Below are 22,221 nucleotides of genomic sequence, written 5' to 3' on the forward strand. Positions count from 1 at the left end.
GAGAACCTTGGCTTCTGTAGATTGATATTGTTCCCAGGCCTCGAGTGAGTGTGTGTGTGTCTGTGTGTTTGTGTGGTGTGTGTGGTGTGTGTGTGTGTGTGGTGTGTGTGTGGTGTGAGTCTGTGTGTGTGTCTGTGTGTGTGTCTGGTGTGTGGTGTGTGTGTGTGTGTGTGTGTGTGTGTGTGTGGTGTGAGTCTGTGTGTGGTGTGTGTGTGTGTGTGTGTCTGGTGTGTGTGGTGTGTGTGTGTGGTGTGTGTGTGGTGTGAGTGTGTGTCTGGTGTGTGAGTCTGTGTGTGGTGTGTGTGTGTGTGTGTGTCTGGTGTGTGTGGTGTGTGTGTGTGTCTGGTGTGTGTGTCTGTGTGTGGTGTGTCTGGTGTGTGTGTCTGTGTGTGGTGTGTGGTGTGTGTGTGTGTGTGGTGTGTGTGTGTGGTGTGTGTGTGTGTCTGGTGTGTGTGTCTGTGTGTGGTGTGTGTGTGTGTGTGTGTGTGTGTGGTGTGTGTGGTATGTGTGTGTGGTGTGTGTGTGTGTTGACTTACTTGTTCTGCAGCATCTCGTTGTCTTGTCGCAGCTGGCCCAGCTCTGAGCGCAGACTCCTGTCCTGGCAGGTCAGGGAGGAGAGGTGAGAACGTAACTCTGACTCCAACTGACGGCTCGCCTGCAGGTCTGCCTTCAGACGCTTCACTTCCTGCTCCAGCCTAGAGAGGGAAAGGGAGAGAGGATCGATGTTTCAGCTTTTCACCACATTGCAGTTTCCTGCCAGATCTCAGAACACATGAATAGGTGTTTAACATAACAGCTACACACATCGTATGAGATCTGATGACGTGGCACACCTTTGGTTGCTGTGAGAAGCCCGACTGCATTGTAGTACGGCCTGAAAGGCCACCAAGGGGAGTGTGAAACCTACATGTGTCTGTGCCTGCCTACCTGCCTGCCTATATGTGGGTGTACATTGGCTATGGGCCTATGTGTGTGTCTTACCGGACGAGAGCATCTGGCTTGCCCAGTTGATTATTGGGAATGCAGTTCTCCACGGGATCCTTCTGATTGGCTCCTCCTTTCCCCGCAGACTTCAGCTTTTTCTCATTCTTATTGGACGAGCCAGACGACGGCACGGTCCCATTGGTGGCGCTGTGATTCCGAGGGGAGGAGTTGGTGGCCACACCGCCTCCGCTGGCGTTTTTGTAGTTCTTCCCTCCTCCTCCTCCTCCTCCTCCTCCTCCTGTTCCCCCCATATCCTCTTTGGGAGTGTGTGTGTTGTCTGTGTGTGTGCTCTCTCCTCCGAGGTCATTGTTCAGTCTCTTCCCCCCCATGTTCTCCATATACTCTGTCTCCTGTAATGTGGAGTCCAGTGTGTGGAGGATACTGTTGTTGTTGATTCCTATGGTGTGTTGTTGTTGTTGTTGTTTGCCCTCCCGCTCCTTGCTGTTCCCGTCTCTCCCTTTCTCCCGGTACTCCAGTTCCGGTAAGGGGACAGAAGCGTTAACGGGGGTCTTCTTGCCGGGAGTTGTCCCGTTTTGGGAAACCAGAGGGGTAGTGTCCACCTCTGATGTCACACCTTTAGCCATGGCCGCTAGAAAGGAGGAAGCAACGTTAGGAAGAGGTCAGGTAAGATTACAACAGTGTGTGCTTGTCTATCACCTTCCAATTGTTGGCGGAGCATCTGTTGCTCAGAGTAAAGTGAGGTGTGTACTGAATGATCCATCTCACCCTCCTCTGCCTCTCTCTCCTGTCTCTGTAGCATCTGTTGCTCAGAGTAAAGTGAGGTGTGTACTGAATGATCCATCTCACCCTCCTCTGCCTCTCTCTCCTGTCTCTGTAACATCTGTTGCTCTGGGGGCAGGGCCTGCTGCAGGAGCTGCATGTAAAAGTCATTCTCCTTCTGCACCTCCTTCTGTTTCCTCAGTCTCATCTTGTAGCTGACGTAGCTCTTAAAGCCAAAGCCCAGAGTCACCACGGGGTAGCCAATACTGACAGAGGGAGAGGTGGAGGGACAAGGGCAGAGAGGTGGAGGGACGAGGGCAGAGAGGTGGAGGGACGAGGGCAGAGAGACGAGGGCAGAGAGGTGGAGGGACGAGGGCAGAGAGGTGGAGGGACGAGGGCAGAGAGGTGGAGGGACGAGGGCAGAGAGGTGGAGGGACGAGGGCAGAGAGGTGGAGGGACGAGGGCAGAGAGGTGGAGGGACGAGGGCAGAGAGGTGGAGGGACGAGGGCAGAGGGGTGGAGGGACGAGGGCAGAGAGTTGGAGGGACGAGGGCGGAGAGTTGGAGGGACGAGGGGTGGAGGGACGAGGGCAGAGAGGTGGAGGGACGAGGGCAGAGAGTTGGAGGGACGAGGGCGGAGAGTTGGAGGGACGAGGGGTGGAGGGACGAGGGCAGAGAGGTGGAGGGACGAGGGCAGAGAGGTGGAGGGACGAGGGCAGAGAGGTGGAGGGACGAGGGGCAGAGAGGTGGAGGGACGAGGGCAGAGAGTTGGAGGGACGAGGGGTGGAGGGACGAGGGCAGAGAGGTGGAGGGACGAGGGCAGAGAGGTGGAGGGATGAGGGCAGAGAGTTGGAGGGACGAGGGCAGAGAGGTGGAGGGACGAGGGCAGAGAGGTGGAGGGATGAGGGCAAAGAGTTGGAGGGACGAGGGCAGAGAGGTGGAGGGACGAGGGCAGAGAGTTGGAGGGACGAGGGGTAGAGGGACGAGGGCAGAGAGGTGGAGGGACGAGGGCAGAGAGGTGGAGGGACGAGGGCAGAGAGGTGGAGGGACGAGGGCAGAGAGGTGGAGGGATGAGGGCAGAGAGTTGGAGGGACGAGGGCAGAGAGGTGGAGGGATGAGGGGTGGCGGGACGAGGAGGGGAAAAGAGTTAGCACAAATAAACTTTTGTTATGGTTGTTAAAGCGAAATGACAGAATAAAAATGAACGCTTTCTACTTCATGTGCAGTGTAGAAGAATAGTTTCACTCTTGTTGAAGAGCCTACAGGTGTCTTGTAACTATTTGACAAAGTATTTAAAGAACATTGCCTAAGCTATTACAATGTGTAGAGTCGCTCTGGATAAGAGCGTCTGCTAAATGACTAAAAATGTAAATGTACATGTAAATGTAGAGACACGCATGCCCTGCCCACCTGAGGATCTTTTTTTTTTTCCAGCCATCTATTTCCTGTGTTTGAGGGGTGCAACATCCACTTGTCACTTAAATCTCGCTGGATTGATTGCATTCATTTTACTCCAGCGACTCTTTCATACTCTTGCTTGTGCCTGTCGTTTTTTCCCCGTTAACGTTACGACCTCAGAAATGTTTGTAATGACCTGTCAAACACACCCCGGTAACGGGCTCAATGGAATAAAATGTTTTACCCTTTAATCTATAAAAAAAACGCTGGGATTTAACGCATCGTTTCCACACTTACATCACAAGAAAGACAATAAATAACTTTATTTGGATGTGTTCATTTTTTGTGGAATTGAAAAAAAAAGTTAGCATTTAATACAGTCGAAATGTTGACAAATTGAATGCGCGGAAATGAAAGCAACTTCCGAAAATGAACACTCAAGATTAGTGATATTATGTCTGACCTCGCAAATAATGTAAAGTATGTTTAGTTAGGTGTAATCTAGAGCCTGGAATTGAATATTTTTAATCCGAGGATATCCTGCTACTTGTTAAAGTATGCAAGAGAACGTGACAACAGTAATTTATGAGGCAGTCTAGACTAGATGTATTCGCGGGTCCAAAACCTTTCCGAAATGGACATGGGGCTTTCCCACCCAGACCTGATATGCATAAATACATTCGTAAAATATAGGATACCCGTCCCGAACGGACCAGAAGACAACTAGACCCATTCCGTGTAGACCTGATCGGAGGAAAGCAGCAGATACGTCATTTTTTCCAGATACTTTATTTAACGGGAGCTGATAAAGCGAGAGAGGAGGGAGAGAACCCGCTCCATCAGGTCGTACTGTGAGCGAGTGACACCGTGAGCAGGAAGGAAGGAAGGGAGAGATGAGACAGCAACCAATCAAGCCGACTCACGCTATAGTAGACTAATAGCTGCCATAGCTAGGTTATTTATCGTCCAATATGATTAAGTAGTACCTGTCTTGACTGCATCAAACCGGGAGAAGCTAGTTAAGCTAGCTAGCTAGGCTAATTGAGGCTGCATGTACTTTCTCATCCTACAGTTCCAAACAACAACTCCATTCAGAATATTAAGTAGCAGCCTACCTGTTGGCTCTTGATTGTTGTAGCCTGTCCTTCCCCTTTAACTTTTAATTCCGTCATTTTAATTCCATCTTCCATTGATTAGATACACTATATATACACACAAATGTATGTGGGCACCCCTTCAAATTAGTGGATTCTGCTATTTCAGCCACACCTGTTGCTGACAGGTGTATAAAATCGAGCACACCGCCATGCAATCTCCATAGACAAACATTGGCAGTAGAATGGCCTTACTGGAGAGCTCAGTGACTTAACATGGCACTGTGATAAGATGCCACATTTTCAACAAGTCAGTTTGTCACATTTCTGCCCTGCTAGAGCTGCCCCAGTCAACTGTAAGTGCTGTTATTGTGAAGTGGAAACATCTAGGAGCAACAACGGTTCAGCTGCGAAGTGGTAGGCCACACAAGCTTACAGAACGGGACCGCCGAGTGCTGAAGCGCGTACAAATTGTCTGTCCTCTGTTGCAACACTCACTACCAAGTTCCAAACTGCCTCTGGAAGCCACGTCAGCACAAGAACTGTTCGTCTGGAGTTTCATGAAATGGGCCAAGCAGCCAAACAGAAGCCTAAGATCACCATGCGCAATGTCAAGCGTCAGCTGGAGTGGTGTAAAGCTCGCCACCATTGGACTCTGGAGCAGTGGAAACGCGTTCTCTGGAGTGATGAATCACGCTTCACCATCTGGCAGTCCGACAGACTAATCTGGGTTTGGCATAGTGTATATGCATTCGGGCAGGTAGCGTTCTCAGACAGGGAGAACTTCAACTGTATATATATATATATATATATACACACAGTTGAAGTCGGAAGTTTACATACACCTTAGCGAAATACATTTAAACTCAGTTTTTCACAATTCCTGACATTTAGTCCTAATAAAATGTCCCTGTCTTAGGTCAGTTAGGATCACCACTTTATTTTAAGCCTTCCACAAGCTTCCCACAATAAGTTGGGTGAATTTTGGCCCATTCCTCCTGACAGAGCTGGTGTAACTGAGTCAGGTTTGTAGGCCTCCTTGCTCCCACACATTTTTATAGGATTCTATAGGATTGAGGGCAGGGCTTTGTGATGGCCACTCCAATACCTTGACTTTGTTGTCCTTAAGCCATTTTGCCACAACTTTGGAAGTATGCTTGGGGTCATTGTCCATTTGGAAGACCAATTTACCACCAAGCTTTAACTTCCTGACTGATGTCTTGAGATTTTGCTTCAATATATCCACATAATTTTGCAAACTGTAGTCTGGTTTTTTTATGGCGGTTTTGGAGCAGTGGCTTCTTCCTTGCTGAGCGGCCTTTCAGGTTATGTCGATATAGGACTCGTTTTACTGTGGATATAGATAGTTTTGTACCGGTTTCCTTCAGCATTTTCACAAGGTCCTTTGCTGTTGTTCTGGGATTGATTTGCACTTTTCGCACCAAGACAGAACGCGTCTCCTTCCTGAGCGGTATGACGGCTGCGTAGTCCCATGGTGTTTATACTTGCGTACTATTGTTTGTACAGATGAACGTGGTATCTTCAGGCGTTTGGAAATTGCTCCCAAGGATGAACCAGACTTGTGGAGGTCTACAATTCTTTTTCTGAGGTATTGGCTGATTTATTTTGATTTTCCCATGATGTCAAGCAAAGAGGCACTGAGTTTGAAGGTAGGTCTTGAAATACATCCACAGGTACACCTCCAATTGACTCAAATTATGTCAATTAGCCTATCAGAAGCTTCTAAAGCCATGACATCGTTTTCTGGAATTTCCCAAGCTGTTTAAAGGCACAGTCAACTTAGTGTATGTAAACTTTCTGACCCACTGGAATTGTGATACACTGAATAATAAGTGAAATAATCTGTCTGTAAACAATTGTTGGAAAAATTACTTGTGTCATGTCCTAACCGACTTGCCAAAACTATAGTTTGTTAACAAGAAATTTGTGGAGTGGTTGAAAAACAAGTTAATGACTCCAACCTAAGTGTATGTAAACTTCCGACTTCAACTGTTAAAATCATTTCATGTATGTTTTCATGGAAAACAAGGACATTTCTAAGTGACCCCAAACTTTTGAACAGTAGTATATATGTGTGTGATATATATATATATATATATATATATATATATATATATATATATATATATATATATATATATATATACACACACATATACATATATACATATATACACACACACACATACACTACCGTTCAAAAGTTTGGGGTCACTTAGAAATGTCCTTGTTTTTCATGAAAACATACATGAAATGATTTTGAATAGGAAATATAGCAAGATGAATAGGAAATGTAGTCATTGACAAGGTTAGAAATATATGTATATATTCTTAAATTCCATTCCTTACTAGATTTGTGTGTGTATATGTTGTGAAATTGTTAGATATTACTTGTTAGAAATTACTGTACTGTCGGAGCTAGAAGCACAAGCATTTTGCTACAACCGCAATAACATCTGCTAAACACGTGTATGTGACAAATACATTTTTATTTGATTTTATTTGAAATATTGATTTTTAATTTAAATAATAATTGTGTCCTTCAAACTTTGCTTTCGTCAAAGAATCCTCCATTTACAGCAATTACAGCCTTGCAGACATTTGGCATTCTAGTTGTCAATTTGTTGAGGTAATCTGAAGAGATTTCACCCCAAGCTTCCTGAAGCACCTCCCACAAGTTGGATTGACATGATGGGCACTTCTTACATTTACATTTTAGTCATTTAGCAGACGCTCTTATCCAGAGCGACTTACATCAGCATTTAGGGTTAAGTGCCTTGCTTAAGGGCACATCGACAGATTTTTCACCTAGTCGGCTCGGGGATTAGAACCAGCAACCTTTCGGTTACTGGCACAACGCTCTTACCCACTAAGCTACCTGCCGCCCTACTTACGTACCATACGGTCAAGCTGCTCCCACAACAGCTCAATAGGGTTGAGATCCGGTGACTGTGCTGGCCACTCCATTATAGACAGAATACCAGCTGACTGCTTCTTCCCTAAATAGTTATTGCATAGGTTGGAGCTGTGCTTCTTTGTTTCTGGCCATTTTGATTCTGTAATCGAACCCACAATTGCTGATGCTCCAGATACTCAACTAGTCTCAAGAAGGCCAGTTTTATTGCTTCTTTAAATCAGTACAACAGTTTTCAGCTGTGCTAACATAATTACAAAAGGGTTTTCTAATGATCAATTAGCCTTTTAAAATGATCAACTTGGATTAGCAAACACAACGTGCCATTGGAACACAGGACTGATGGTTGCTGATAATGGGCCTCTGTACGCCTATGTAGATATTCCATTAAAAAAATCTGCCGTTTCCAGCTACAATAGCCATTTACAACATTAACAATGTCTACACTGTATTTCTGATCAAGTTGATGTTATTTTAATGGACAAAAAAAAGTGACCCCAAACTTTTGAACGGTAGTGTATATACACACACGTGTATATGTATGTACACTGCTCAAAAAAATTAAGGGAACACTTAAACAACACATCCTAGATCTGAATGAATGTAATAATCTTATTAAATACTTTTTTCTTTACATAGTTGAACAACAAAATCACACAAAAATCTAATTTATCAACCCATGGAGGTCTGGATTTGGAGTCACCCTCAAAATTAAAGTGGAAAACCACACTACAGGCTGATCCAACTTTGATGTAATGTCCTTAAAACAAGTCAAAATGAGGCTCAGTAGTGTGTGTGGCCTCCACGTGCCTGTATGACCTCCCTACAACGCCTGGGCATGCTCCTGATGAGGTGGCGGATGGTCTCCTGAGGGATCTCCTCCCAGACCTGGACTAAAGCATCCGCCAACTCCTGGACAGTCTGTGGTGCAACGTGGCGTTGATGGATGGAGCTAGACATGATGTCCCAGATGTGCTCAATTGGATTCAGGTCTGGGGAAAGGGCGGGCCAGTCCATAGCATCAATGCCTTCCTCTTGCAGGAACTGCTGTCACACTCCAGCCACATGAGGTCTAGCATTGTCTTGCATTAGGAGGAACGCAGGGCCAACCGCACCAGCATATGGTCTCACAAGGGGTCTGAGGATCTCATCTCGGTACCTAATGGCAGTCAGGCTACCTCTGGCGAGCACATGGAGGGCTGTGCGGCCCCCCAAAGAAATGCCACCTCACACCATGACTGACCCACCGCCAAACCGGTCATGCTGGAGGATGTTGCAGGCAGCAGAACGTTCTCCACAGCGTCTCCAGACTCTGTCACATGTGCTCAGTGTGAACCTGCTTTCATCTGTGAAGAGCACAGGGCGCCAGTGGCGAATTTGCCAATCTTGGTGTTCTCTGGCAAATGCCAAACGTCCTGCACGGTGTTGGGCTGTAAGCACAACCCCCACCTGTGGACGTCGGGCCCTCATACCACCCTCATGGAGTCTGTTTCTGACCGTTTGAGCAGACACATGCACATTTGTGGCCTGCTGGAGGTCATTTTGCAGGGCTCTGGCAGTGCTCCTCCTACTCCTCCTTGCACAAAGGCGGAGGTAGCAGTCCTGCTGCTGGGTTGTTGCTCTCCTACGGCCTCCTCCACGTCTCCTGATGTACTGGCCTGTCTCCTGGTAGCGCCTCCATGCTCTGGACACTACGCTGACAGACACAGCAAACCTTCTTGCCACAGCTCACATTTGATGTGCCATCCTGGATGAGCTGCACTACCTGAGCCACTTGTGTGGGTTGTAGACTCTGTCTCATGCTACCACTAGAGTGAAAGCACCGCCAGCATTCAAAAGTGACCAAAACATCAGCCAGGAAGCATAGGAACTGAGAAGTGGTCTGTGGTCACCACCTGCAGAACCACTTCTTTATTGGGGGTGTCTTGCTAATTGCCTATAATTTCCACCTGTTGTCTATTCCATTTGCACAACAGCATGTGAAATGTATTGTCAATCAGTGTTGCTTCCGAAGTGGACAGTTTGATTTCAAAGAAGTGTGATTGACTTAGAGTTACATTGTGTTGTTTAAGTGTTCCCAATATTTTTTTGAGCAGTGTATATATATATACACACACACTATACACACACACACACACACACATACATATATACATATATACACACACACACACACGAGTGCATTCTAAGAACAATAAGTGAAATTTGACACATGTAATACCTGAATTCAAAATCGCTGAACTCCATAAATTATTTGTTCCTGCCAGTTAGAGTTGTATGTACTATAATGAAGTCAATATCTGATGGATTATACAAATTCAAAAAGTTTGGAGTATCTTCATCCATTGTCCAATTGTTGCATTTATTTTTAAAACCTTTTAAGAATTTAGATTACCGTTGCCACAATGTGCTTGGTCCTGTGATACAATGCGATAAGCTAGGTAATATGCCAGATAGGGTTATAAAAACAGGTGACAGTTTACCAGTGAGCAGCGAAGGGCCGACACAGGTCCACATGGAAGTTCTTCAGGTCCTTGAAGCGGATGGCAGCTTCCATGTACACAAACAGTATCCATAGCGATACGGTGGGTAGACACACTCCTCTCTCTGTGCAGGGGGAAGGACCCAGATGGAAGACGGTGTGAGAGTTAAAGCCTGTGTTTACACAGGCAGACCAATTCTGATCTTTTGCCCAATTATTGGCAAGAGCTGATCTGATTTGTCAAAAGACCAATTAGTGGAAAAAGATCAGAACTGGGCTGCCTGTGTAAACGCAGACAAAGAAATACACATTTATTTTGTACATGCATATCTGAATACATAAATGTACATCCACATTTCACTGCCTTATTGCCTGCGTCCGTAACGGGTCCGCGGTCAAACGACCACCCCTCATCACTGTCAAACGCTCCCTAAAACACTTTAGCGAGCAGGCCTTCCTAATTGACCTGGCCCAGGTATCCTGGATGGATATAGATCTCATTCCGTCAGTAGAGGATGCCTGGTTGTTCTTTAAAAGTAATTTCCTCTCAATCTTAAATAAACATGCCCCATTCAAAAAATACAGAACTAAGAACAGATATAGCCCCTGGTTCTCCTCAGACTTGACTGCCCTTGACCAGCACAAAAACATCCTGTGGCGTACTGCATTAGCATCAAATAGCCCCAGCGATATGCAACTTTTCAGGGAAGTTAGGAACCAATATACACAAGCAGTCAGGAAAGCAAAGGCTAACTTTTTCAAACAGAAATTTGCATCCTGTAGCACTAACTCCAAAAAGTTTTGGGACACTGGAAAGTCCATGGAGAATAAGAGCACTTCCTCCCAGCTGCCCACTGCACTGAGGCTAGGAAACACTATCACCACCGATAAATCTACAATAATCGAGAATTTCAACAAGCATTTTGCTATGGCTGGCCATGCTTTCCACCTGGCTACCACTACCCCGGCCACCAACTCTGCACCCTCCGCTGCAACTTGCCCATGCCCCCCGCTTCTCCTTCACACAAATTCAGACAGCTGATGTTCTGAAAGAGCTGCAAAATCTGGACCCCTACAAATCAGCTGGGCTAGACAATCTGGACCCTTTCTTTCTAAAACTAGCCGCCGAAATTGTCGCAACCCCTATTACTAGTCTGTTCAACCTCTCTTTCGTAACGTCTGAGATCCCCAGAGATTGGAAAGCTGCCGCGGTCATCCCCCTCTTCAAAGGGGGTGTCACTCTAGATCCAAACTGTTACAGACCTATATCCATCCTGCCCTGCCTTTCGAAAGTATTTGAAAGCCAAGTTAACAAACAGATCACCGACCATTTCGAATCACACCGTACCTTCTCCGCTATGCAATCCGGTTTCCGAGCTGGTCATGGGTGCACTTCAGCCACGCTCAAGGTCCTAAACGATATTATAACCGTGATCGATAATAGACAGTACTCTGCAGCCGTCTTCATCGACCTGGCCAAGGCTTTCGACTCTGTCAACCACCGCATTCTTATTGGCAGACTAAATAGCCTTGGTTTCTCAAATGACTGCCTCGCCTGGTTCACCAACTACTTCTCAGATAGAGTTCAGTGTGTCAAATCGGAGGGCCTGTTGTCTGGACCTATGGCAGTCTCTATGGGGGTGCCACAGGGTTCAATTCTTGGGCCGACTCTTTTCTCTGTGTATATCAATGATGTCGCTCTTGCTGCTGGTGACTCTCAGATCCACCTCTACGCAGACGACACCAATTTGTATACATCTGGCCCTTCATTGGACACTGTGTTAACAAACCTCCAAACGAGCTTCAACGCCATACAACACTCCTTCAGTAGCCTCCAACTGCTCTTAAACACTAGTAAAACTAAATGCATGCTCTTCAATCGAACGCTGCTGGCACCCGCCCACCCGACTAGAATCACCACTCTCGACGGGTCTGACCTAGAGTATGTGGACAACTACAAATACCTAGGTGTCTGGTTAGACTGTAAACTCTCCTTCCAGACTCACATTAAGAATCTCCAATCCAAAGTTAAATCTAGAATCGGCTTCCTATTTCGCAACAAAGCCTCCTTCACTCATGCTGCCAAACATGCCCTCGTAAAACTGACTATCCTACCGATCCTTGACTTCGGCGATGTCATTTACAAAATAGCCTCCAACACTCTACTCAGCAAATTGAATGTAGTCTATCACAGTGCCATCCGTTTTGTCTCCAAATCCCCATACACTACCCACCACTGTGACCTGTACGCTCTTGTTGGCTGGTCCTCACTACATGTTCGTCGTCAAACCCACTGGCTCCAGGCCATCTATAAATCACTGCTAGGCAAATCCCCGCCTTATCTTAGCTCATTGGTCACCATAGCAGCACCCACCCGTAGTCTGCGCTCCAGCAGGTACAGTGGGGAAAAAAAGTATTTAGTCAGCCACCAATTGTGCAAGTTCTCCCACTTAAAAAGATGAGAGGCCTGTAATTTTCATCATAGGTACACATCAACTATGACAGACAAAATGAGAAAAAAAAATCCAGAAAATCACATTGTAGGATTTTTAATGAATTTATTGGCATATGATGGTGGAAAATAAGTATTTGGTCAATAACAAAAGTTTCTCAATACTTTGTTATATACCCTTTGTTGGCAATGACACAGGTCAAACGTTTTCTGTAAGTCTTCACAAGGTTTTCACACACTGTTGCTGGTATTTTGGCCCATTCCTCCATGCAGATCTCCTCTAGAGCAGTGATGTTTTGGGGCTGTCGCTGGGCAACACAGACTTTCAACTCCCTCCAAAGATTTTCTATGGGGTTGAGATCTGGAGACTGGCTAGGCCACTCCAGGACCTTGAAATGCTTTTTACGAAGCCACTCCTTCGTTGCCCGGGCGGTGTGTTTGGGATCATTGTCATGCTGAAAGACCCAGCCACGTTTCATCTTCAATGCCCTTGCTGATGGAAGGAGGGTTTCACTCAAAATCTCACGATACATGGCCCCATTCATTCTTTCCTTTACACGGATCAGTCGTCCTGGTCCCTTTGCAGAAAAAACAGCCCCAAAGCATGATGTTTCCAACCCCATGCTTCACAGTAGGTATGGTGTTCTTTGGATGCAACTCAGCATTCTTTGTCCTCCAAACATGACGAGTTGAGTTTTTACCAAAAAGTTATATTTTGGTTTCATCTGACCATATGACATTCTCCCAATCCTCTTCTGGATCATCCAAATGCACTTCAGACGGGCCTGGACATGTACTGGCTTAAGCAGGGGGACACGTCTCGCACTGCAGGATTTGAGTCCCTGGCGGCGTAGTGTGTTACTGATGGTAGGCTTTGTTAATTTGGTCCCAGCTCTCTGCAGGTCATTCACTAGGTCCCCCCGTGTGGTTCTGGGATTTTTGCTCACCGTTCTTGTGATCATTTTGACCCCACGGGGTGAGATCTTGCGTGGAGCCCCAGATCGAGGGAGATTATCAGTGGTCTTGTATGTCTTCCATTTCCTAATAATTGCTCCCACAGTTGATTTCTTCAAACCAAGCTGCTTACCTATTGCAGATTCAGTCTTGCCAGCCTGGTGCAGGTCTACAATTTTGTTTTTGGTGTCCTTTGACAGCTCTTTGGTCTTGGCCATTGTGAAGTTTGGAGTGTGACTGTTTGAGGTTGTGGACAGGTGTATTTTATACTGATAACAAGTTCAAACAGGTGCCATTAATACAGGTAACGAGTGGAGGACAGAGGAGCCTCTGAAAGAAGAAGTTACAGGTCTGTGAGAGCCAGAAATCTTGCTTGTTTGTAGGTGACCAAATACTTATTTTCCACCATAATTTGCAAATAAATTCATTAAAAATCCTACAATGGGATTTTCTGGATTTTTTTTCCTCAATTTGTCTGTCATAGTTGACGTGTACCTATGATGAAAATTACAGGCCTCTCTCATCTTTTTAAGTGGGAGAACTTGCACAATTGGTGGCTGACTAAATACTTTTTTTCCCCACTGTATATCTCACTGGTCATTCCCAAAGCCAACACCTCCTTTGGCCGCCATTCCTTCCAGTTCTCTGCTGCCAATGACTGGAACGAATTGCAAAAATCTCTGAAGCTGGAGACCCTTATCTCCCTCACTAACTTTAAGCATCAGTTGTCAGAGCACCTTACCGATCACTGCACCTGTACACAGCCCATCTGAAATTAGCCCGCCCAACTACCTCATCCCTATATTGTTATTTATTTTGCTCTTTTGCACCCCAGTATCTCTATTTGCACATAATCTCTTGCACATCTAGCATTCCAGTGTTAATACTAATTGTAATTATTTTGCACTATAGCCTATTTATTGCCTTACCTCCATAACTTGCTACATTTGCACACACTGTATATATATTTTCTGTTGTATTTTTTTTGACTTTATGTTTTTTTACCCCATATGTAACTCTGTGTTGTTGTTTTTATCGCACTGCTTTGCTTTATCTTGGCCAGGTCGCAGTTGTAAATGAGAACTTGTTCTCAACTGGCTTACCTGGTTAAATAAAGGTGAAATAAAATAAAAAAAAGTCAATGCATTGTGGGAAAGACAAATCTAAAATATTTGACAGAGAGCTGATGTCAACTGACCTGTGTGCCAGACGTACTGGACCCAGACGTAGGTGCTGGCAGCAAAGAACAGCCATTGGACAGGGATAAAGAGGAGACAGATGATGTCAGACGTAAACGCCACACACACAAAGAACACTGAGAACGCCTGAGAGAGGGAGGGAGAGGGAGGGGGGAGGGAGGGAGGGAGGGAGGGAGGGAGAGGGAGGGAGGGAGGGAGGGAGAGGGAGGGATGGAGGGAGAGGGAGGGAGGGAGAGGGAGGGAGGGATGGAGAGAGAGAGAGAGGGAGGGAGGGAGGGAGGGAGGGAGGGAGGGAGGGAGAGAGAGGGAGGGAGGGAGGGAGGGAGGGAGGGAGGGAGAGGGAGGGATGGAGAGAGAGGGAGGGAGGGAGGGATGGAGGGAGAGGGAGGGAGGGATGGAGAGAGAGAGAGGGAGGGAGGGAGGGAGAGAGAGAGAGGGATGGAGAGAGAGGGAGGGAGGGAGGGAGAGAGAGGGAGGGATGGAGAGAGAGGAGGGAGGGAGGGATGGAGAGAGAGAGAGGGAGGGAGGGAGGGAGAGAGAGGGAGGGAGGGAGGGAGGGAGGGAGGGAGGGAGAGGGAGGGATGGAGAGAGAGGGAGGGAGGGAGGGATGGAGAGAGAGGGAGGGAGGGATGGAGAGAGAGAGAGGGAGGGAGGGAGGGAGAGAGAGAGAGGGATGGAGAGAGAGGGAGGGAGGGAGGGAGAGAGAGGGAGGGATGGAGAGAGAGGGAGGGAGGGAGGGATGGAGAGAGAGAGAGAGGGAGGGAGGGATGGAGAGAGAGAGAAATGTAGTCAGTATGCAATAATATACAATTGTGCAGCCATCTTTTGTGTCAAAATCTCATGAGTAAGCTCTCTCACACACACACTTACCAGCCCCTGGTATCTGAAGGAGTCATAAACACTGCGCATGAAGAGCCAGAAGGGCCACATGTACTCAAACCTGAACTCCAACACAAAGTCTGCCAGCAGCACCAGTACCCACACCACCAGAAACTTCAGATACAGGAAGGTACTGAGAGAGAGAGAGAGAGAGAGAGAGAGAGAGAGGGGGGTATAGAGAGATAAGGGGGGGAGAGATATAGAGAGATAAGGGGGGAGATAAGAGGGGAAGATAGAGAGAGAGATAAGAGGGGAGGAGAGAGAGAGTGTAATGTTTACTGTTAATATTTATTTTTTATTTCACTTTTGTTTACTATCTACTTCACTAGCTATGGCAATGTTAACATACGTTTCCCATGCCAATAAAGACCTTAAATTGAAATGAGAGAGAGAGAGGGGGGGGAGAGAGAGAGAGAGAGATGGGGGAAGAGAGAGGGGGGGAGATATAGAGAGATAAGGGGGGGATAAGAGGGGAAGATAGAGAGAGAGATAAGAGGGGAAGAGAGAGAGAGTAATGTTTACTGTTAATATTTATTTTTTATTTCACTTTTGTTTACTATCTACTTCACTAGCTATGGCAATGTTAACATACGTTTCCCATGCCAATAAAGACCTTAAATTGAAATGAGAGAGAGAGAGATGGGGGGGAGAGAGAGGGAAGAGAGAGAAACATTGTGAGATTTATTGAGGCACTGTCATCCGGAGCGAGAGGGAGCCAAAACAGTCAGAACAAAGAGGCTGGATGAAAACTAGCTCTGGTCCAAGGTGTTAATGTGTGTTCCTCTACTAACTAATAGGGGAACACGTGTCACTACCACGGTGTACCAGAGCTAGACAAAAACTCCCTGTGATATGATCAGTACCACAGTCATTCATAGAAACAACACTGTGTTTAAAGATGGAACATCTTTATCCTGAGTTCAGTCACGATTAGATGTAATCTGCAACCACAGGACCACGCGTTTTCCAATGTTTTAAAAAGAGACATTTGCCACTGAACAATGGAAAAGGTTCACTCAAATTTGATCTGTAACGTATCCTAACTTAGACTTAAAGATACATTCATGGTTGGGCACTTGTACCGCTTTCAGTCCCTTCATACTTAGCTCTGGTCCTATGCTTTACTCTCTGTTCATACCATACATTCAAGGCCAGAAATTCATAACCTAACACAGTGGCGTATGACTATCGGAAGATTGAAGAGAACATTAAAACCTGTGTTCATGTCAGGGCATATTGGCTTTTCAACAGCTGCTTTTCTCGTGCGGTGTTTTCAATGGAGGCTTGCTGCTGACACAATGCACTGAAGTGTCAAAAGTATATTAGAACCGTCAATGCTTCGTATCGCTAGTAATACTGGGCTACCAGACAGTGAGTGAGTGTACAATATCATTTTCTCATGTTTGGGTTGAATGGCCAGCTAGCTATAAGTAGCCACTAATTAACCGTGCAATAATATGCGTATGCATTTTAGCACATTTTCCAATGCCTTTTGATTGTCGTCAATGTGAATGCAGTCAGTGCTGTTTACATTTTGGAACAAATCCCTTGAACTGTCAGAATAGCGAACGAGTTAACTAGCAGCTGCTGCTGCTACTTAACGTTACATAGCTACGTTAGCTAGTTAGGCCTTACGTTCCGAAACAGGCTATTAGGCATTCGAACACGACAGACGAATAGTAACGCGAAAGCGGGGGTCATCTGACACACTACACGACAGCTGAGTGTCTTGTCTGCTATATCTCAGACGCCATTATTGTATGATCGTGTCCCTAGCTAGAACCCCTTTCTTCGTTCGTAACGTTACCTGCTATATATACCCTCGGTGATTCGGTTCCGTTTTAACGGCCGTCGGAGCTTGCAGCAGTCCGCATTGCGCCGCTTCATCCTCCCTCCTGTGGATTCGGCTCTGATATCAATCCGGTATTTATTACGAAAATGTCACGCCAACGATCTGATACGGACATTTCTTCAAATATCCACCATTGTTGTTATTTTCTGGACATGAAAACAGACAGAAATAAAAACACTGTATCGTGGGCCCCTCCCCCCCATTTCATCAAAGGTCAAGACGCACGCCTTCGTGGCTACGTCATTGATACGTCTACGTAGTAAGAAAAATGTCTGCCTCCTAGGATGGAGTAAATCTTTCTCGAGTTTCAACGTTCATACTTTGACGGTATGAGTGATTTTGATTCTATTTCAATTTGCGCTGTGATTACTGTAGTGTATTATGGAAATAAATCTGTTATCTCTGATATATATTGCTTTGTTGACAAAGTCCTAACAAATGCACTAGTTTGCAGCTTCTTCGGCCATGCTTGTAAATATGCTAACGTTCGTTAGCTAGCTAACTAGCCCTGTTAGCAGTTGATGGGAAATTAGCCGCCGTAATAACTGTAATGTACCTCTAAGGTAGCTGGTATTATACCATTGTATTTACCTTTACCGCCTTTTACTCCTACTGTATGCTAGTGGTTAAATACTAGCTAACTACCTAGCTAATATTGTGGATCAACCTTACTTAGCCGAGGAACGCTCAACTCCGTTCTCTTATATCGAGGCGGAGTTGAGTTTTTAACTGGTTGCGGGATTTTCTAGCAACAACACTTTAATCACCATCAGTCTATTCTTGTAAAAACTCAATTCTGAAAAGTTTACCTGAAATTCATACTTGTAATAAAAACGTTTATGGAATACAAACATCTCATTTGTGTTGCGCAACTCAGCGCGAATTTGCATGTGCCAATTGAATCTAATCTGACGTAGTAAGTAGTACCAGCAACACAAATGAGGAAAAGGTAGATGGTTGTATTCGATAGGTTGTTATTAAAATAATGAATTTCAGCGCCCCACGGAAGGACCGCAGTTGTACAGGACTAACATAGGTTCAGGTAACGGTTTTCAGAATCGACTGATGGTTACTCAACGTTGTTGCTAGCAAATCCATCGACCAGTTATCAAAACTCAACTCCAACTCGATATAAGACAATGGAGTTGAGCGTTCCTCAGCTAGATCTAGCTATGGTAGCTAGGTATCACCCACAGACTGAAAGAAGAAAAAACACTGTATTTAGCTATCCCTTTCTGTGCACTCACTCTTCTGCCCATAACTGCGTCATCCACAGATGTCATCAACCGACACACAGCAAGCAACAATGCCAGATGTTCTGAAGACAGAGACGATCCCCGAGGATCTAAATAAACAGAACATGTCAGAACTCCTAAAGAATGACAATAAGCCAGTGCTTCCGATAAAAGACAAGAAACCAGGGCTTCTGACAAAAGACAATAATCCTGCGGTTCTAAAGAAGAAAAAGAAGAAGAAGCCTGAGATTCCGAGAAGGAAGAAGAAACCAGATGATCCCAGTAAGCCAGTTCCATTAAACCTGAACAACGAGGTGGTGAGGATGAGGAAGGAGGTGAAGAGGGTGAGGGCACTGGTCATCAGGAAGCTGACCAGGCAGATAGCAGGTCTGAAGAAGAAGAAAGGGAAGGAGGAAGATCTGGAGAGGAACCGGAGGAGGGTAGGAAGACTGCTGGAGGAAATCCATGAGATGAAGACACTCAAACCTGATCCGGTGAGTGCTTCTTCTTCGCTAATTACATCTCACCTACATTATTATTACTTCCTTATTTGGAATACTGCATGCTCACATTTAGTACATTAATTCACTTAATTCCCAAGCCATTGTATATGTGTTTATACACATTGCTGGTGGAAGGAGTGAGTTCCTTTCATGCAATGTAATGTAAAGCTTTTTTTACTTTGAGTAAAGTATCCTGATAAGTATTAATTTATCAGAAAAGTACAAACTCTTTAGTGCAGTGTACTTCAGTGTACTTTACATATCAGATACATATTTAATTTTTTACTTAATTGGAAGTTGAATACTGCAGTGAATATTTAGGTTTAGTGCATGTATTCATGTCAGTCCCAGACCATTGCAAATTAACAGTCCCAAAACCAGATCATAATAATTACTGTTGTTTATTGTTATTTCTAGGTGACCAAGGCTGCCCTCCAGAAGAACCTGAGTTTTGAGTTTGTCTGTAAGAACCCAAAGGCCACCATCTCTGACCGAGCTGTAGCCCGTATCGCCACTCACCCCCAGTTCAGCAAGAAGATAGACACCATCAAAGCTGCCATCAAAGCCTTCAAGGATGAAAGGATGACAGTGGAGAAAGGAGAGAAGAAAGGAACGGTTAAAAAACAGCCTTCAGAGGTGGTAGAGGTGATCGAGCAGCCGGAGGACAGTGATGGAGAAGGAGGGGTGGAAGAGGGGAAGGGAGAGGTAGAGGGAGATGAAGACGAGATGGATGAGGAGGAAGATGGAACACCTGTGGAGAGTCTAACGGTTGATGAACCAGCTGTTATAGAAAAGCAACCTGTTGATAAGACTGTTAGGGTTACAGAAGAAGAAACTTCCCCATTAGAGAATAAAGAGTCCCCCATATCGAGTACAGTATCTGACCCTCAGCCCAAGGAGATGTCAGAGGCTGATAAGACTCTGACAGACTCATCCACTCCCTTCACAATAGAGGCCCCACAAATAGTACCTACACAGAACATAGTAACACAGAACATAGCAACCATGAAAAACGCACCACAGAAGCAAGTAACCCAGAAACTCACAAAGGACACTCCAGCCACTCAGAAGACTCAAGACCCCAAACCCCAGAAAGACTCTAAACCTCAAAACAAGGAGGAGGACAAAGAAGGAGAAGAGGAGGATGACGATGATGAGGAAGAGGAAAGCGACTTGGAGTCTTCGGAAGATGAGGAAAGCGACTTGGAGTCTTCGGAAGACGGAGAGAAGGAGTATTTTGACGACAGCACGGAGGAGCGTTTCCGTAAGCAGTCCTCCCAGTCGGATGAGAGCGACAACGACGACTTCTTCCTTGGGAAAGTCACCAAGTTCAAGAAGAAGAAGAGTGACACGGCTACAGCGCCACCAGGAGGAGGGGAGGGGAAGAGCAGCGTGCTGGGGAAAAACCCACTGCTGGAACCACTGGAGAGCTTAGAACCACACCAGACGGAACTGGATAAACTGGAGTCCAGGTTGAACTCCAAGGGGAAGTCTGTCTTCTGCTCCAGCCTGTCTGGTTCCAGAGGTGGCAGGGGTGGAGGTAGAGGTGGAGGCAGGGGTGGAGGTAGAGGTGGAGGCAGGGGTATGGGCCGAGGAGGGGACTTCAAGAACCGGGGAAGAGGGGGACATGATAGGGGTTCTGGAAGGGGAAGGGGAGACTTTGGCCGGCAACAGGAACGCAGAGGGATCTCCTCCACCCCTTCATCTCAGCCACCACAGCAGGCTCTGCACCCATCATGGGAGGCCAGTAAGAAGAGGAAGGAGCAGCAGACTGTGATAGTGGCCTTCCAGGGAAAGAAGATCAAGTTTGATGATGATTGAGCTAGGGCTGGGTGATATGCCCGAAACACATCACAACATTTTTAACGGTGTTTGGCTGTATTTTATGTTTTTGAATAAAAGTTCTACATTTACATTTACATTTTCGTCATTTAGCAGACGCTCTTATCCAGAGCGACTTACAAATTCTACATTTGCTTTATGAGTTGTGAATGACCCTAGGGTGGCAATACATACAGTTCATTCAGAAAGTATTCAAACCCCTTGAGTTTTTCCACATTTTGTTATGTTACAGCCTTATTCTAAAATTGATTAAATAGTTTTTTCCCCCTCATCAATCTACACACAATACCCCATAATGCCAAAGCAAAAACAGGTTTGTCATTATGGAGAGACCTGAAAATAGCTGTGGGGTGATGGAGCTTGAGCGGATCTGCAGAGAAGAATGGGAGAAAATCCCCAAATACAGGTGTGCCAAGCTTGTAGCGTCATACCCAAGAAGACTTGAGGCTGTAATCGCTGCTGAAGGTGCTTCAACAAAGTACTGGTAGAGCACGGCGCTTGTAACGCCAAGGTAGTGGGTTCGATCCCCGGGACCACCCATACACAAAAATGTATGCACGCATGACTAAGTCGCTTTGGATAAAAGCGTCTGCTAAATGGCATATTATATTATTATTATATTATTACTGATTAAAGGGTCTGAATACTTATGTAAATGTAATATTTCAACAAAAAAAAAATTAATAAGTGTGCAAACATTTCTAGAAACCTGTTTTTGCGTCGTCATTATAAGGGTATTGTGTGTAGATTGATAAGGGGGGGGACAATTTAATCAATTTTAGAGAAAGGCTGTAAAGTAACAAAATGTGGGAACAGTACATTTACATTACATTTTACATTTTAGTCATTTAGCAGACGCTCTTATCCAGAGCGACTTACAGTTAGTAAAGGGGTCTGAATACTTTCCGATTGCACTGTATATATACAGTCTGTGTATATATATATATTTACAAAAAAAGATATGGTGGATTGGAAATGATGCAGACAATTACATTAATGGAAGCTACAATCGATCTGCAATATTAAACCTGATCTACCCCCTAATTTATTTTACAACAAAAAAACTAGCGATTAGCATTAGCGGCTAACAATTTATTTTAGCCACAATTTAGTAAGAAAATACAAACTAGCTGTTTGCAGACAGTAAGATAAACAAATAGTGTAATTATAGAACCCTTGTGGATTTATATTAAGAAGCAAAGTGGAAAGCTGCATCGTTGTCATCGACAGCAGCTTGAGCCCCACCCTCTTTATACAGTGCCTTCAGAAAATATACACTGAACAAAAATATAAACGCAACATGTAAAGGGTTGGTCCCATGTTTCATGAGCTGAAACAAAAGATCCCAGACATTTTCCATATGCACAAAAAGCTTATTTCTCTCACATTTTGTGCACATAGTTGTTTACATCCCTGTTAGTGAGTGTTTCTCCTTGGTCAAGATAATCCATCCACCTGACAGGTGTGGCATATCAAGAAGCTGATTAAACAGCATGATCATTACACAGGTGCACCTTGTGCTGGGGACAATAAAAGGCCATTCTAAAATGTGAAGTTTTGTCACACAACACAATGCCACGGATGTCTCAAGTTTTAAAGGCGCGTGCAATTGGCATGCTGACTGCAGCAATGTCCACCAAAGCTGTTGGCATAGAATTGAATGTTAATTTCTCTATCATAAGCCGCCTCCAACG

The 22,221-nt window shown here is 45.3% G+C and overlaps 2 protein-coding genes across 3 annotated transcripts in view; one reads left to right on the plus strand and one right to left on the minus strand.

Annotated features, from left to right (window-relative positions):
* Positions 1-17,160, minus strand: part of LOC121586838 (macoilin-1-like) — a 21,637-nt gene extending 4,477 nt beyond the window's left edge. Inside the window, exons 1-8 of one of the 2 annotated variants that reach the window (XM_041903843.2) lie at positions 16,903-17,160; positions 15,688-15,708; positions 15,087-15,228; positions 14,216-14,342; positions 9,613-9,736; positions 1,792-1,970; positions 982-1,573; positions 537-695 (exon numbers count right to left, since the gene is read on the minus strand). In XM_041903843.2, the coding sequence (XP_041759777.1) occupies positions 537-695; positions 982-1,573; positions 1,792-1,970; positions 9,613-9,736; positions 14,216-14,342; positions 15,087-15,228; positions 15,688-15,708; positions 16,903-16,982 (1,424 nt within the window). In that variant the 5' untranslated portion in view covers positions 16,983-17,160. The remainder of the gene's footprint in view (positions 1-536; positions 696-981; positions 1,574-1,791; positions 1,971-9,612; positions 9,737-14,215; positions 14,343-15,086; positions 15,229-15,687; positions 15,709-16,902) is intronic. The other variant, XM_041903844.2, reaches the window with a different exon arrangement.
* Positions 17,161-17,172: 12 nt separating this feature from the next.
* Positions 17,173-20,600, plus strand: LOC121586840 (serum response factor-binding protein 1-like). Its single transcript, XM_041903845.1, has 3 exons — positions 17,173-17,274; positions 18,224-18,676; positions 19,103-20,600. The coding sequence occupies exons 2-3, from the start codon at positions 18,224-18,226 to the stop codon at positions 20,504-20,506; spliced, it is 1,857 nt and encodes a 618-aa protein (XP_041759779.1). The 5' UTR covers positions 17,173-17,274; the 3' UTR covers positions 20,507-20,600.
* The last annotated feature ends 1,621 nt before the right edge of the window (positions 20,601-22,221 follow it).

This window comes from Coregonus clupeaformis, chromosome 17, assembly GCF_020615455.1.
Source record: "Coregonus clupeaformis isolate EN_2021a chromosome 17, ASM2061545v1, whole genome shotgun sequence".
Lineage (NCBI taxonomy): Eukaryota > Metazoa > Chordata > Actinopteri > Salmoniformes > Salmonidae > Coregonus > Coregonus clupeaformis.